General features: G+C 40.6%; 1 protein-coding gene across 3 annotated transcripts in view; it reads left to right on the top strand.

Annotated features, from left to right (window-relative positions):
- The first annotated feature begins 4,830 nt into the window (after positions 1–4,830).
- The window catches only part of YAF2 (YY1 associated factor 2), a 132,487-nt gene continuing 122,113 nt past the window's right edge, over positions 4,831–15,204 (top strand). The window contains exons 1-2 of one of the 3 annotated variants that reach the window (XM_006865306.1): positions 4,831–5,024; positions 5,445–5,570. In XM_006865306.1, coding sequence (XP_006865368.1) covers positions 4,999–5,024; positions 5,445–5,570 — 152 coding nt within the window. In that variant the 5' untranslated portion in view covers positions 4,831–4,998. The remainder of the gene's footprint in view (positions 5,025–5,444; positions 5,571–15,204) is intronic. The other 2 variants (XM_006865307.1, XM_006865308.1) reach the window with 2 other exon arrangements.

The following is a 15,204-nucleotide window of genomic DNA, read 5'->3' as shown; positions in this document are numbered from 1 at the left end:
AATTGGGCTGCTAACAACAAGGTCAGCAGTTCAAATCTATCAGGAAGAAAGATGTGGCTTTCTGCATCTGTAAAGATTTACAGCCTTGGAAACCATATACTCTGTGGCACACAACCATCACCACCAGTGCATTACTTAGATACTGAGACTAGACATTCCATCTCTTTCTGTTGTATGTTTTTTCTTTAGTCAAATTTTCCATGGTTTCTGAATCAGAACTTGAGTGAGAAAAGTTACACTTGTAAAAAGTACAGATGGTGTTACGAGTTCAGAGAATGCTGCAAACTGATGTGATTTGGTTAATAAGAACATATGGTTTTGTTGCTGTTGTTGTTATGTGCTGTGGAGTCAGTTCCGACTCATAGTGACCCTGTACAGGGTTTCTAACACATAGTTTAGTAGGGTGCAACAAAATGTGCAAAGATCTGGAAATAGACTACCGAAAAGGAAGAACACAGAATTTCTCAAGCTGGGGTAACTGAGGAAAAAAATTCAAGCCTCCTGGGCAAATTACTGAATGATGCAGAAAGCATCAAAAGAAGATGGTAGGAATACAGAGTCACTGTACCAAAAGGAAATGGTTAATGTTCAACTGTTTCAAGAGGTAGCATATGATCAAGAGCCAAAGATACTGAAGGAGGAAGTCCAAGGTGCATTGAAGGAATCGGCAAAGAACAAGGCGCCAAAATAGAATAAAAACAGAATTTTTTCAAGAAAGTGAGGTGGTGCAGGAGGCACTCACTCATCTCTGCCAAGAAATTTGGAAGACAACTATCTGGCCAACTGATTGGAAGAGATCCATATTTGTGCCCATTCCAAAGAGAAGTGAACCAATGGAGTACAAAAACCATAGGACAATCTCTTTGATATCCCATGTGAGCAAAGTTTTACTAAAGGTAATACAGAAACAGCTGCAAGCATACATTGACAGAGAACTTCCAGAGGTTCAAGCTGGATTCAGAAGAAGCTGTGGAATGAGGGATATCATTGCTGATGTCCGATGGATCTTGGCTGAAAGCAGAGAATATCAGAAAGATGTTTACCTGTGCTTTACTGACTATGCAAAGGCTTTCGATCGTGTGGATCATGGCAAGGTATGGACAACATTGCGAACTATGAGTATTCCGGAACACTGAATTTTGCTCATGAGGAATCTGTACATGGACCAAGAGGCAGTTGTTCGAACAGAACATGGGAACACTGAACAGTTTAAAATTAAGAAAGGTGTGTGAAAAGATTATATTATTTCATCATACTTATTCAATCTGTATGTTGAGCAAATAATCTGAGAAGCTGGGTTATATGAAGAAAAATGTGGCATCAGGATTGGAGAAAGACTCATGAACAACTTGCGATATGCAGATGATACTACCTTGCTTGATGAAAGTGAAGAGGACTTAAAAAATATTTATTGATGAAGATCAAAGAGCACAGTCTTTGGTATGGATTACATCTCAATGTCAAGAAAACAAAAATCCTCACCACTGGACCAATAAACAACAACCTTACTAGTGGAGAAAAGATTGAAGTTGTCAAGGACTTCATTCTTCTTGGATCAACTATCAACACTCACAGAAGCAGCAGTCAAGAAATCAAACGACGTATTGCCTTAAGTCAAATCTGCTGCACAAGACCTTTTAAAATTGTTGACGAGCAAAGATGTCAGCTTGAGGACTAAGGTATGCGTGACTCAAGCCATGGTATTTTCAATAACCTCATATGTATGCGAAATCTGGACAGTGAATAAGAAAGATCATAGAAGAATTGATGCTTTTCAGTTATGGTGTTGGAGGAGAATATTGAAGGTGCCAAAAGACCCAATAGCTCTGTTTTGGAAGAAGTGCAGCTTCTTCTGTTTTGGAAGAAGTGCAGAGTGCTCCTTGGAGGCCAAGATGGCCAAACTTCGTCTCTCCTCTCATACTTTGGACATATTGTCAGGAGGGACCAATCTCTGGAGAAGGATATCATGTTTGGTAAGGTGGTCAGGGACAGCCTTGATGGACTCAAGCGTGGCAACAGTAGTGAGGTTGGCCCCGGATCAGGCCGTGTTTCGTGCTGCTGTGCATAAGGTCGCTATGAGTAGGTATCGACTTGATGGCACCTAACAACAACAAGTCCTAACAACAACAATATCCTGGTTTGGTGCTGTGAGTTAATGTGCCACTTAACACTTAACAATGGCACTTAACAACAACAACAATAGGACATTCGGAGCCTAGTGTGGCACTGTAAGGTAAATAATATTGGACCACAAGTTTGTTTGTTTTGAAACACAGGTCAGTGGTTGAAAGCCTCAGAAATCCTATGTTGTTGGTAGTGCTGTCGAGTCGGTTCCAACCCATAGCGAGCCTATATAGGGTTTCTGAGGAGCAGCTGGTGAGCTTGAACTGCTGACCTTTCAGTTCAAATGGCTTTGCATTGTGGCTCATTAATCCACAGTGCCACACCAGGACTCCTCCAGAAATCCTATACAAGGTCTTTAAGAGTTGGAACAGACTTCACAGCACTTTTAACAATAACAATAGGGTATCTGAGCTCTAATCTTTGCCTATCCATTAAAAAGAAACCTTTTTAACCTAGGCCCTAACTTCCTTGTCTTTTAAATGAAGAGATTAAGACTAGATGAGGAGAACTAACATTTGCATAGTTCTTGAGCCCTTTACAAAGTGCCTGGCATGTAGTGCTAAAAACGTTATTTTATTATCAGTAATATATCAACTTTATAAATATAGATTATAGTTTGCAAAGAAGTTGAGAATGACAGAAATTAAGCAAAGTTTCCAAGAGAAACCAAGCTGAACACTGGGATTTCTAACTGTACTATTTCCATTGTTTGTTGTTGTTGTTGTTGTTGTTATGTGCCCTGGAGTCGGTTCTGACTCATAGCAACCCTGTACAGGGTTTCCGATGCTGTCTGCACATTAAAACGCTTCCAACTAGTAGACAGAACAAATTATTGAAGAAATCAGATTTGTTGTGTCCCTAGAAAAATGAATAGAAATAGAGAAGCGGGGGTGGGGATTTTAGTGCTTGAAAGAAGGGTTTTGGAGTTAGTTTCTTCTTTGGTGGTAGTGTGCCATAGAGTCTGTTCTGACTCATAGTGACCCTGAGTAGGGTTCCCATAGCTGTATATCTTTACAGGAAGGAGCTCTGGTAGCATAGTGGTTACGAATCGGGCTGCGAACCTTAAGGTCAGCGGTTCGAAACTACCAGCTGCTCCGCGGGAGAAGATCAGGCTTTCTACTCCCGTAAAGATTTACACCCTCAGGAACCCTGTACAGGGTTGCTATGGGTCGAAAACGGACTCGACGGCACTTAACAACAACAACATATCTTTACAGGAGCAGAAAGCCTCGTCTTTCTCTCGCGGAACAGCTGGTAGTTGCCAACTACTGACCTTGAGCTGCTCCAGGAGTCTTGTCTTGGAGCACTTGTGGTGTCTGTGAGTTAGGGGTTAGGGGTTGTGTTGCCGACCACAAGGTCCCAGCAGCTTGGCACTAGGGAACCCTAATGAGCAGTTCTATCCTGTTTTATATACAGTTGGGGCCACCATGAACCTGAATCTACTTGATGCACTGGGTTTGGTTTGCTGTTTTAGTATTGGCAGGAGGCAGTGTTTTTGTTGGGAAGTTGGGGGAAACACGTGGAAGCCTTTGACTGGCAGGTTGAGTTTGGCCAACATTAGTAGCTCATGAACAGAGTGGTGGCATAATGTCAACAGCATTTATTATTAATCTTGCTGTGGTTTACTGAATATTTTGGTGCAGTGAGGTTGGAGTTTCAGAGACCAGTCAGATGACTGTATGAGAGTGCAGTACAAGATAATGGGGGCCTCCATTATGTTGAGGTAATGAGATCCTGGAGAAAACTCTTCCTTTGTTAACAGTGTTTACAAACTCATTATTTAGAAAAAGGGTTTGGGAGTATTTCTTTTCTTTTAAAAAGCCGATCAGTACGATATGCACTAGACTGTGAACCCCAAGGTTGGCGATTGGAGCCCACCTGCTGCTCCTGGGAGCAAGATGGGACTTTCTGCTCTGAATCCCTATGACTGAATGGCACTGAACTGTAGAGGCCTGAGAAGCTAAAGGGTGACATTTGGATGTGAAATAGGCTCTGGTTTATCATTCCCTTGCAATGTCATGGATTATTAGCTGAGGTGGTAACCACAAGGTTAGCAATACTAATATACCAGTTGCTCTGCAGGAAAAAGATGAGGTTTTCTGCTACCATAAAGATTTACCGCTTCGGAAACCCTATGCAGGGTCGCTATGAGTCGGAACCGACTCGACGGCACATAAGCACTACCAACAACCTACAGGAAGTCACTCAATCTCTTCTAAACTGTGATAATCTCTATTTAGCAGGGCATTTGAGTGGATTAAAGCAGTGTTTTGAAGACACATTAGTAAGCAATGGCGCTCAATGTTGGTTCCCGCCTTCCTCCAGGTATCCCTCAAGCGGGTGCTTAGTCGACACTGACGGATGAGGCTAGAAAAGCGGTTCTACCTGGAGACCCCGGCTGGGCTCTGCAGTTCGGAGTCGGCTATCTGGGAACGCCGGCTTCTTGTGGGATGACGGAGCATTTCTTGTCGCCGGCAGGCCACACGCTTCCCGGCCAGAAACTCCGGGAGCGCACGACGCCCGGGGATGCAGAAGGGAAGCGCGGGAAACAGCGCGGAGACGCGGTAGCGGCGGCGCCCAGAGCGGCAGCCGCCGCCCGCGAACTCGCCGCGGGTGCTGGGCCGCGCTGACCGCGTTTGAAGTCTCCGGCGCGGCCGCTGGTTGGCGGGCGCGGGTCACGTGCACCCAGGCAGGAGTTTCCCCGACAGCTGGAGGCTGCGTGGGATCCGGCGGCGGCTCCGAGCTTGGCGGTGCGGCCTTCCCCGCCCCCTCACTCCTCCCTCCCCCGCCCGCTTCCGCCCGGCTTATTATCCGCCTTATTGACAAACAGAGCGGCCGCGGCAGCGACTCTCGGCGTGCATTTGTAGCCAAGCCATGGGAGACAAGAAGAGCCCCACCAGGTAACAGCGCTCGGCCCCGGGTCCGGACTGTGAGAGCCGCAGGGCCCTGGCGCCGGGTTTCGGGTGGCCTCCTTGCTCGCCTCCGGGGCTCCGGGGCAAGAACGGGGGCGGCGCCGCTGCTTCGCGAGCGCTGGCGCGTGAGGGGCCAGCGCCGGCTACCCCACAATGGAGCCGCGATGGCGGCGGCGGCCACAGCGGTAGCCCCTAGCGTTAGAGCCGCTGTGGCGGCGACTGCGTCCACGGCCGCGCTCTCTCCCTTCTCTTCCCTGACTCCCTTCCCCCTCCGAGCCAGAGAGCGGCTCGCCGGGGGCCTGCGGGGCAGGGGTCGCGGAATTGGGGTGGGGGGCGGGGGCGGCCGGGTGTCCGGGCGCGGCCTGCTGGTGACCCCGCGCCGAGTCGTGTCCGTTTTGTGCCCTGCAGGCCGAAACGGCAGCCGAAGCCGTCTTCTGATGAGGGTTACTGGGACTGTAGCGTCTGCACCTTCCGGAACAGCGCTGAGGCCTTCAAGTGCATGATGTGCGATGTGCGGAAGGGCACCTCCACACGGTGAGTCTGGGGCCTGTCCCGCGTGCCGCGGGCCGACTGGCCGGTCCCGGCGCCGAGGACGCCCCTGCGGCGGCCGCCCCCGCCCATGACACATGCAGACTGGGGCGGGAGGAGAGGTGAGACGGAGGTTGTGGCCGCGATAGCAATTGGGTCAGATAGATCGCGATCCAAGCCATGGTTTGTGGTGAGGGCTAATTGAAGAGGCTGTAGCGTTTTTTGCTGCCAAAAGAGAATAAATTATTTAAGAGAGGCATTAGCTACTGCGATGTAATTCTTTTTGCTGAGTGTAATGGACCCCCGCCCCGTCTGAATATAATAATGTTGGCCGCCTTTTTGTGTTAGTATGTGAGGACCAAGGAAAACTCATGAAATCCTCGTTTGGAGCAAAGGATGTAATTTAAATTCATTACTAAAAAAAGTATTTGATTGTAGAATACACAGCACGTTAAACTTATTTTAAAAATGTAGATATCTAGTGGGTTCAGTTCAAGGTTTTGTTTAATATTTTTATTTAAATCACCCAGTAATGTATAAATAAGTCATTGGAAGGGGAGCCCATGCCATTTAGTAGGAACACATGTTTTTAAAAAACAAAGTATCTGCATAGCTTTAGTTTTGTTAAATGGCAATTTATTAGACTTTACAAATAAGGTGAAATGATTTCTGTCTTATTTTTAGTTTCAACTTTTAATTTATTGTAGGCTTGCAGTTTAATAGTTCTGTCTTTTAAACAACCATCTGAGTCAATTAAAGAGCTAAAGAAAATTATCCAAGAAATTCAAAGTCTGACATTTTTGATCAGCACCTACTTAGGAGATTGCTTTGCCTTCCTTTGAATTAATTCCTTATAATCCTCTGATTGATAGCTTAATGTTTAGATCATTTATGAAATTTGATATTACAATGTTCAAAATAAAAGTATAAAGGAATGCCTTATAATGTGGTCTGCTTTTATGAAAGAGAAAAAAAAAGATGGTTTAAATATTGATGTTAGGTTTAAATGTTCAATAGGTGTAAGATTTCCAACAATGAGAAATCTTGATTTTTAAACCCCACGAACAGAGTTTTATGAAGACATACTAATCTACAGGCAGAATTGGTAGCTAATTTAAAACTTAAAGTTTTTTTAGTGAAAGTAGCTGTTTTTAACAGTTTTTGTAAATCGTAATGCTTTCTGTACATTAATTCCCATTTACATGCGATGAAATAATATTTAATGTTTTTCATATTCTTTAAAAAGCAATTTTTAAGTATCTATTATATTCAAGGTAATAAAACAGCAGGACATTATAAAAAGGAAAATAAAAACCCTCTATTCTTAGATAAAGCTGATGAATATTTTTTGGACCCGTGGTTTAAGTAGTAATTTGAAAAGTAGGGTATCTTTGTATCTGTATTAGCTTGGATTTGGTTTAGGCTACTGTATTAGACTATATCTGTATTAGAACTTTGTACAATTTTTAAGTACTCAGTAAGCAAGTTTTGGATTTTTTTTTTTTTTTTAGGCAGAAACTTCAAAGTTTGATGTAGAGACAGTTATAACTTTAATCTCTAGCACTATGTTGTTGCTTTTTGTTCTCTCTTGTATCCATTAGAAAAATACTGAAACTGGAAGAGCCTATATGTTTATTTGCAGGGACAGCAAGGATGTGGGGGATGCGTGTGTCGTACTCCACAGACAGTCTTGTGGTTAGAGGAGCCCTGAGAAATAGAGTAGGTGGTGACAGCTCAGAAGAGAAGAAACAGGCCACATGCCTGGCACCTGGAAGAAGAAGGAGTTTGGTGCACTGGGGAGTTGGCCCAGGACAAAGCAGTGGGCCTGGCTTTAAAAGAGGCTTGAGGCCCACATTGGGGCACCTGACATTGTTTACCAGTACTTCTGAGCTCTTGTAGATCCAATTTTTAGTGGTGGAATCATTACTTGAGGAGGACTCAGAGAAGCATTGTCATTTGGATAGAAACTGAAGAGGCTCTGGGAACTCACCAGAAGTCTAAGGGACACTCTGTTCCTAAAAGTAAGTGTTCTGCACTAAGACCTTCTCAGCTTCCTTCCTCTCTCTTTGAATTGTCTCTCTTGATTTTGGCCATCAGTAAAACCTTAGAGTTGTAATTTCTGTTATCTGTTACTTTCCTATCACTGTTTCTGAAATTCATTTTTGGAAAGAACATTGGAACAGGGCATTGTTAATAGGGCAGATATTGAATCGCAAAATGCTTTGCTCTCTGGTAATGTTGGAGTCCTGGTGTGTGCTGCAGGTTCATGTGCTGGACTGCAAGGCCAGTTTGAACTGCAAGGCCACAGTTCAAGCTCACTAGCCACTTCTCGGAAACCCTATACAGACAGGGTCACTGTGAGTTGGAACCTACTTGATAGCACTTAACAACAACTGGTAATGTTGGAAAAACAGATTTCAAAGACTGTAGAACACTACTGAGAAGCAATAGTTGCAGTAGTTGAAAGAAATCTCTACAACCTGACTTGTTAATTAGCAGTTAAAGGTAATTTCAAGGATAAGGCTGGAGAGTACCATACCAGGAAATTGGATAGCTGTCGCTTAGACAGCTTCAGTTTTCTAATCACTGTGTGTGACCAGCTGACAGAATTTGAATCCCTTGGGTCAGACTGACCTTTTGAACCAGGGCTTCAAACTGGTTTAGACCTATGTAGTAATGGTGGATGCTGTGAAATCAGAGTAGACCCGAATTTGTAAACTATATGTTTGTTGTTGCTGCTAAGTGCTTTTGAGTTGGTTCTGACTCACAGCAATCCTGTATAGGGTTTCCAAGAAGAGATTGGTGGGTTTGAACCACTGATCTTGCAGTTAGTAGTCCAGTGCTTATCGTAGTGCCATACCAGGATTCTATAGCTACTAGAACAGGGAATATGATGGGTCAGAGCTCTGGAATGGGAGACTGAAGAGGCGTAGTGAGTTCTTTTAGGACAGTGCCCTGATGTGGGAGATTGGATTATTGCCAGGACTGTGTGCAGGTCCACAGTTATCTTTGAGTGAGTGGGGCAGTGATATTTCCAACTCTGTTAGTCAAGAGATTTGGTTGCTATGCAGTACACTGCCCTTATTTTCTAAGAGGAAGATAAGTTTTCTAGTAAAATGTCCACCTATAAATATTCCCTTTTGATTATTTTTCCAGTTATTGTTCAGTTTTCCCACATTTTACAAAATCAGATCTGTTAGTTAGAAGCCTTGAATTTTCTTGATGAATACTGCCAGAATTTAATCCATTGAAAAGAAATAGGTTTAATTTGGTTAATCACCCTTCTTTAACTGCTTATGTCTCAGTATCCAAGTTTGCGGCCAATTCTAAACTTCCTAGACATTTGAAAATGTTTTCTTCGTTAGCCTCCAGAGAAGATGAGCCCATTCTCTCCCTTTATAGTCTCCTGACTTTTTAATTTTATTTTAAACAATTATGTAGTTCAAATTCTTTATACTGCAACAGAAGACTATTTCCTCTGGCTAGATCCTTGGTATGTCATATTTTCTGCAGAATAACTTGATATGCAGTGAAATGAACTTATATTCATAAAATGTATTTTAGAATAAAATGTGACTGGACGTAGTTCTTCAACTGATAGATTATATTCTTTAAAATGTATGATGTTTCTATGAATGAATCTCAGTTTTTGTAGTTGGTGATCATGTTGCTGTTAGGTGCTGTCGAGTTGGTTCTGATTCAGTGATGCTAGGTATAACAGTGAAACACTGCCTGGACCTACGTCCTTTTCTTGAGCTGTGCCTGTTATTAGAGCCAATGTGCAATGTGCCATTACATTTCATTGAGGGTTTTCCTCTTTTTCACTAACCCTCTATTTTACCAAACATGATGTCCTTCTCCAGTTGGTCTTAATGAGTTAAAATTTGATCTACTGAGCTCCTTTAAAGCATTCCAAATGTAATTAGCTAGACAGTTAAGTACATGAGGATGCCTATACATTGTGCTTTTGTGAGAACACTGATAAACTAATAGGAAGAACTTAAAAAAAAAAAAATAGTGCTGTGGTGGCAAATGATTAGCATCAGTGCCAGACTAGTGTTTTTAAAAGAAATTTTGTATCAAAAGCTCTTACAAGGTTCAGATAAAAACTTTAGAAAATTTAAGAACCATTATTAGGAAAATGTCTGAGGATAGTAATCAATAAACGTAAATATACAACGATTTTAGACTAGTATCTTATTGCCAGTTCTTTGTATGCAAATGGAAAAAATGTCTTTATTGCTTAATTAAAATAGCAAATATTTAGAAATGAAAATAATAGAGTAGAATTACATTCCATAGGATTTTCAAAATTGTGACCTTCTGGAAGCAAATCACCAGGCCTTTCTTTTGAGATGTCTCTGGGTGAGTTCAAACCACCAGACTTTTTTGTTAGTAGTAGTTGGCTTCTTAGCCAGTTGTACCACCCAGGGACTCTCATGTTCAGAGACTCCTTATTCTAGGAGACTTCTTATTTGTATGTTTGCTTTATGCCCTACATATGTCTGGTGATGCTGTGGCTCAGCATTGGACTGCTAACTGCAGGTTGGAGGTTCAAACTGACCAGTCATCTCAAAATAGAATGAGGAAGCTGTCTTCTCCCATAAAGATTTAGTCTTGAAAACCCTGTATAGAGGCCATATTCCCTCAATGGCAGTGGGTTTGGTTTTTTGGTTTAAGGAGGAGCCCCCTGGTATTTTAGTGGGTTAAGTGTGGGCTGCTAACTGCAAGGTCAGCAGTTCAAGTCCACCAGCCACACCAGGGCGGAAAGACTGCTCTTATAAAGATTCACAGCCTCAGAAACCATATGGAACAGTTCTACTTTGTCCTATAGCGTTTCTGTGAGTTAGAGTCAACTTAGTGGCAGTGGGTTCAGTTTGGTTTTATATCTTGCTTTTGGAGTCCCAGGGCGGTACAAAAGGTTAAGTGCTTCACTATCAACCAAAAGGTTAGAGGTTCGAATCTACCAAGAGGAACCTTGGAAGAAAAACCTGGTGTTCAATCTTGAAAACCCTGTGGTGCACAGTTGTATTCTGCAACACATGGAGTTGCCGTAAATCAGAATTGACTTTTTTTTATGTTTTTTAAAAAAACACAAAGACAGTTAAGTACATGAGGATGCCTACATTGTGCTTTTGTGAGAACACTGATAAACTAATAGGAAGAACATTAAAAAAAAAAAAAAATAGTGCTGTGGTGGCAAATGATTAGCATCAATACTAGACTAGTGTTTTTAAAAAAATTTTGTATCAAAAGCTCTTACAAGGTTTTTTTTTTTTAAATCTTGGTTTAGAGTGCTCACAGGGGTTCATCTTTATAGAGATTTGGAAGGTTACTAGTGTTTGCATAATGTATAGTTGTTGTTAAGTGCCATCGAGTTGGTTCTGACCCATAGCAACCCCTGTATAGGGTTTCCAAGGAGCAGTTGGTAAGCTTGAACTGTTGACCTTGTAATTCAAACAATCTTTGCAGTCCAGCACATCAACCCACAGCACCACATCAGAACTCCCTCATCTAGAGTTGTTGTTGTTAAGTACTGTGGAGTTGGTTCCGACTCATAGTGACCCTGCACAGGGTTTCCATTCTCCAAGTGTGGTCTGAGGAATTCCTAAGGTCCCTGATACTGTTTAAGGAAATACTTGAGGACCAAATGGTTTCCATAATTATACTAAGATTTCTTTTTCCATGTTGACATTTATACTCATGGTGCCGAAGCAGTGGTGGATAAAACTGCTGGCACCTTGGCATGAATTGCAACAATGGCACTGCATTGCTATATTCATTATATTTGTCACTACTGTGAACTAGCAGTAAAAATAATGCCATTTTCATACAAGAATATTGTTGATTTAAGCATTATTAAATTTTATTAAATCTCACGTCATTTGTAATATTCTGTCTGACAAAATGAAAAATACAAATAAAGCATTTCTGTATATCAGACTACAGAGAAAACTATGTAGTAGTTTGAGTTGTGAGCAGAACTAGCTTCCTTTTCGTAGAACATCACTTGTACTTGAAGGAATGACAGGCAAAAACTTTTGACTTAGGCACTTAATTGACACTTTCTTAGAAACACAGTGAGCCTGTTACTTCAAGGAAAACAATTAACAGTATTTGTTCCCAATGTAAAAACTGATCTTTCAAGTGAAATGTTGAATTTTGAAAAAATTGTACTGAGTTAATGAGTTTGAAAGTTTCCCAATACTTTAAAAGACTTTTCTAATGAGATTGGTGGTAATATATTAATAAATGTGATCTCTGACACTGTACTATGAAATAGTCAAAGATGTGCATTTCCCAGTGATCAAAGCATTTTAAGAGAACAACACAATATTATTTCATATTTCAGCTAAAGTTTGAGAAATGACTGCTTGCTGTGTTTTATGTAGTGTCAAAGAACAATATCCACAATTATTTAAAAAGGCTATTAAATTAGACTTTCTCTTTTCAAGCATGTATCTCTGGGAATCCAGATCTTTTTCATATTCTTAGACTTAGACTACATATTGCAACAGATTGAATGCCAAAGCAGATATGAAAATTCAGATGTCTTCTATTTAGCTGAATGATAAAGAGCTACAAAAATATAAAACAATGCCACTCTTGAACTATTTTGGGAATTACAGGTTTCCCCCATTAAAATGCTATTTATATTAACATGGAATACATTAATTATTGTTGTTTAAGAATGAGTTGAGGACTGATGTGGCGGCATGGGTTAATGTGCTAGGCTGTAAGGTCAGCAAGGTCGATGGTTCCAGCTCACCAACCACTCCTCAGAAAACCCTATAAAGGCTTGCTATGGGTTGGAACTGACTTAGTGGCACTTAGAAACAACAAACAATAAGTTAATATATTTTTTGAAGCCCGCTCATATTTAAATTTTTGTCTCAATTTTAATTTTGAATATAGTAAATGTTGATAGATAAAAATCTTATAAATAAAAACTTTTGTGGGGTCGTCATCAACTTTTAAGAATATAAAGAGATCTGAGGCCATAAAGGTTTGTGAACTGCTGGCATATAGCCTTATTAACTTTGGATTTTATACACATACTTACTTCAACAAGCATTCTTCTTTTGTTTATCCTTCACTGAGTGAGGTCTCTGAAAACCAGTGACCCTGCTAAACTCATCAGCCTAATTTCAGTCTTTTTTCCAGTGCGACCTCTGCAGCATTTGATGCCGCTAGCAAATTTTAAAAAGTAAAGCTCTCCTTTGACTTCTCTAATATAAATTTTTCCTTTTATATCTCTTAACTCAATTGCTGTGTCCCCAAACCTGGTTTTTGTGTTACATTCCTTACTTTGTGTGGGGCATAAACTTGCTGGAACCTGTCATCGCAACTTTGATACTAACTCATGTCATCCCTCATATGCAATCTCCTGGGTTACATAGCCATATTTTGGAAGCCCTTATCATTTCCCTGATGGGCTATTGGACAAATTTTCTTCCTCCAGAATGTTAATAATATCTTCAATATTTTTTAGAACCATGTATCTGATTATGTTGTTCACTGAAAAAAAGAAAAATTTAAGTCTCACAGTGATTACAGAGTAAAGCTTCTGAGCATGGTACTCAGAACTGTAATAATATAGCCTTAGACTACCTTCTAGCTTCATTTCCTCCTGCTTATTCCAACCAGTCCTATGCTGTATCCATACCGAAGTATGAGGCTTTCTGCTCCTGTAAAGATGTACAGCCTCGGAAACCCTGTACAGGGTTGCTATGAATCTGAACCGACTTCACGGCACATAACAACAACTTAAAAAATAAAATAAAATCTGGCATTACATCTTTGACAACACTAAACAACAATTGTCATATTGATTCACTTATCAACATGGCTAGGTTCCAAAGATTAGGTCATGTGCGAAAATTGGCATTATTCAAAAATAGTGGATGACCACATCACTTCATAAAATGGAGGATGACTCCATCATTATATAGTTTTTCAAATTACATCTTTGCATAATGGCTAAACCACTAAGAATCATGTACCAGCCAAGCTGTGATGACCTAATCATCACAGTCAGTGTTAACTCTTGTCTCACACCTCAGCATTGGTAACTGGAGTCCTGGTGTGGCCCTATAGGATAAAGCACTGGACTGCAAGGTTGGTGTGAGCGACAAGGTCAGTGGTTCAAAGTCACCATTCGCTGCTTGGAAACCCTAAATAGGTTTGCTATGACTTGGAACCGACTCGACAGCACTTAACAGTAATAACAAATGTATGTTGTTAATGTGTTGTTAATGATAGTAGATTTTTTACTATTGTCATAAATGAGAAATGTCATATAACAAGATAATAAATAAGTGAGGCATTGTTGTTGCTAAGTGCTGCCTAGTCATTTCCAACTCATAGCAACCCTATATAAGGTTTCTGAGAAGCAGCTGGTGGATTTGAACTGCCAACCTTGTGGATCGCAGTCCAGTGCTGAGCCTACAGTGCCAAACCAGTAGGTATATATAATCCTAGAGAAACATAAGATTATGCAGGATCTGGCAGTGTTTTGCAATTATGCATAAGATGGTTATAAGTTGTTGTCAACTTGACAACAACATACAAAAACAACAGAGAGGCACAGTATTTAGTATAAATGTCTAGATACTCATTTTAAGACCATATGTATAAAGCTGTGGTCAAACTTTTATTCATTAGTTGTTGTTAAGTGCTATTGAGTCAGTTCCGACTCATAGTGACCCTATATAGGGTTTCTGAGGAGCAGCTGGTAGATTTGAAATGTTGACCAGTGGTTCTCGCAGTCCAAGGCTGATCCTATTAGTTATAGGAATATATTAATTCTTTAGCATTATTTTGAAGGATGATTGTATATGAATACCTCAACATTTTAAGGTACAACTTTGGAAAGTTGCATGTTTATTACTTTTATTTTCTCATTTAGAGGTATCTATTTCACTAAGAGTATGTATTGCTGTTGCCTTATATAGTATAGATGAAAATGAAAAGTATGTTTTGATGAAGATAAGCTAATGTAACCTTGAAAGAATACAGCATGGTATGACTATATTGTATTTCTCAACTAAATTCAATGCTGAATGATTTATTAAGTTAAGATAGTTGACGTTAAGTGCCACCAAGTCAGTTCTGACTCATAGTGACCCTGTATAAGGTTTCAGAGGAGCAGCTGGTGGGTTTGAACTGTTGACTTTGTGGTTCACAGTCCAGTGCTGATCCTACAGTGTCACACCAAGAGTCTAGTTGATATTGAGAGTCTGTCAAAGACTATAATACACTATGACCTTGTATTTGAGATTGTTTTGTGAAAAATAATTTAGCATTAAGATTTAACATTTCTTTAACTCTACTAAATTAAAAATTAAATTGGAATTAATATAATTAAAATGGAGCTAGTTGGTTTTTTTTTTAAGTTTTATTGTGAATTGAGTGAAAGTTTACATTGACGAACATCAGTTTTACACTTAACCTATCGTATTTGATTTCATTGCAATGATTACAAACCCCTCAGTGCACCATCATTTTACAGTGTTTGCTTCTATTCACTCAGGGTTTTTTTTTTTCCTTTTTATTAAATGTTTTTATTTTGGATTGAGTGAAAGTTTACAGGGCACATCATCAGCTTCACATTCAACCATTCATATAGCTTGTTTCATTA

Source organism: Chrysochloris asiatica, unplaced genomic scaffold (assembly GCF_000296735.1).
Source record: "Chrysochloris asiatica unplaced genomic scaffold, ChrAsi1.0 scaffold00077, whole genome shotgun sequence".
Classification (NCBI taxonomy): Eukaryota; Metazoa; Chordata; class Mammalia; order Afrosoricida; family Chrysochloridae; genus Chrysochloris; species Chrysochloris asiatica.
This window is presented reverse-complemented; position numbering and strand designations above follow the sequence as displayed.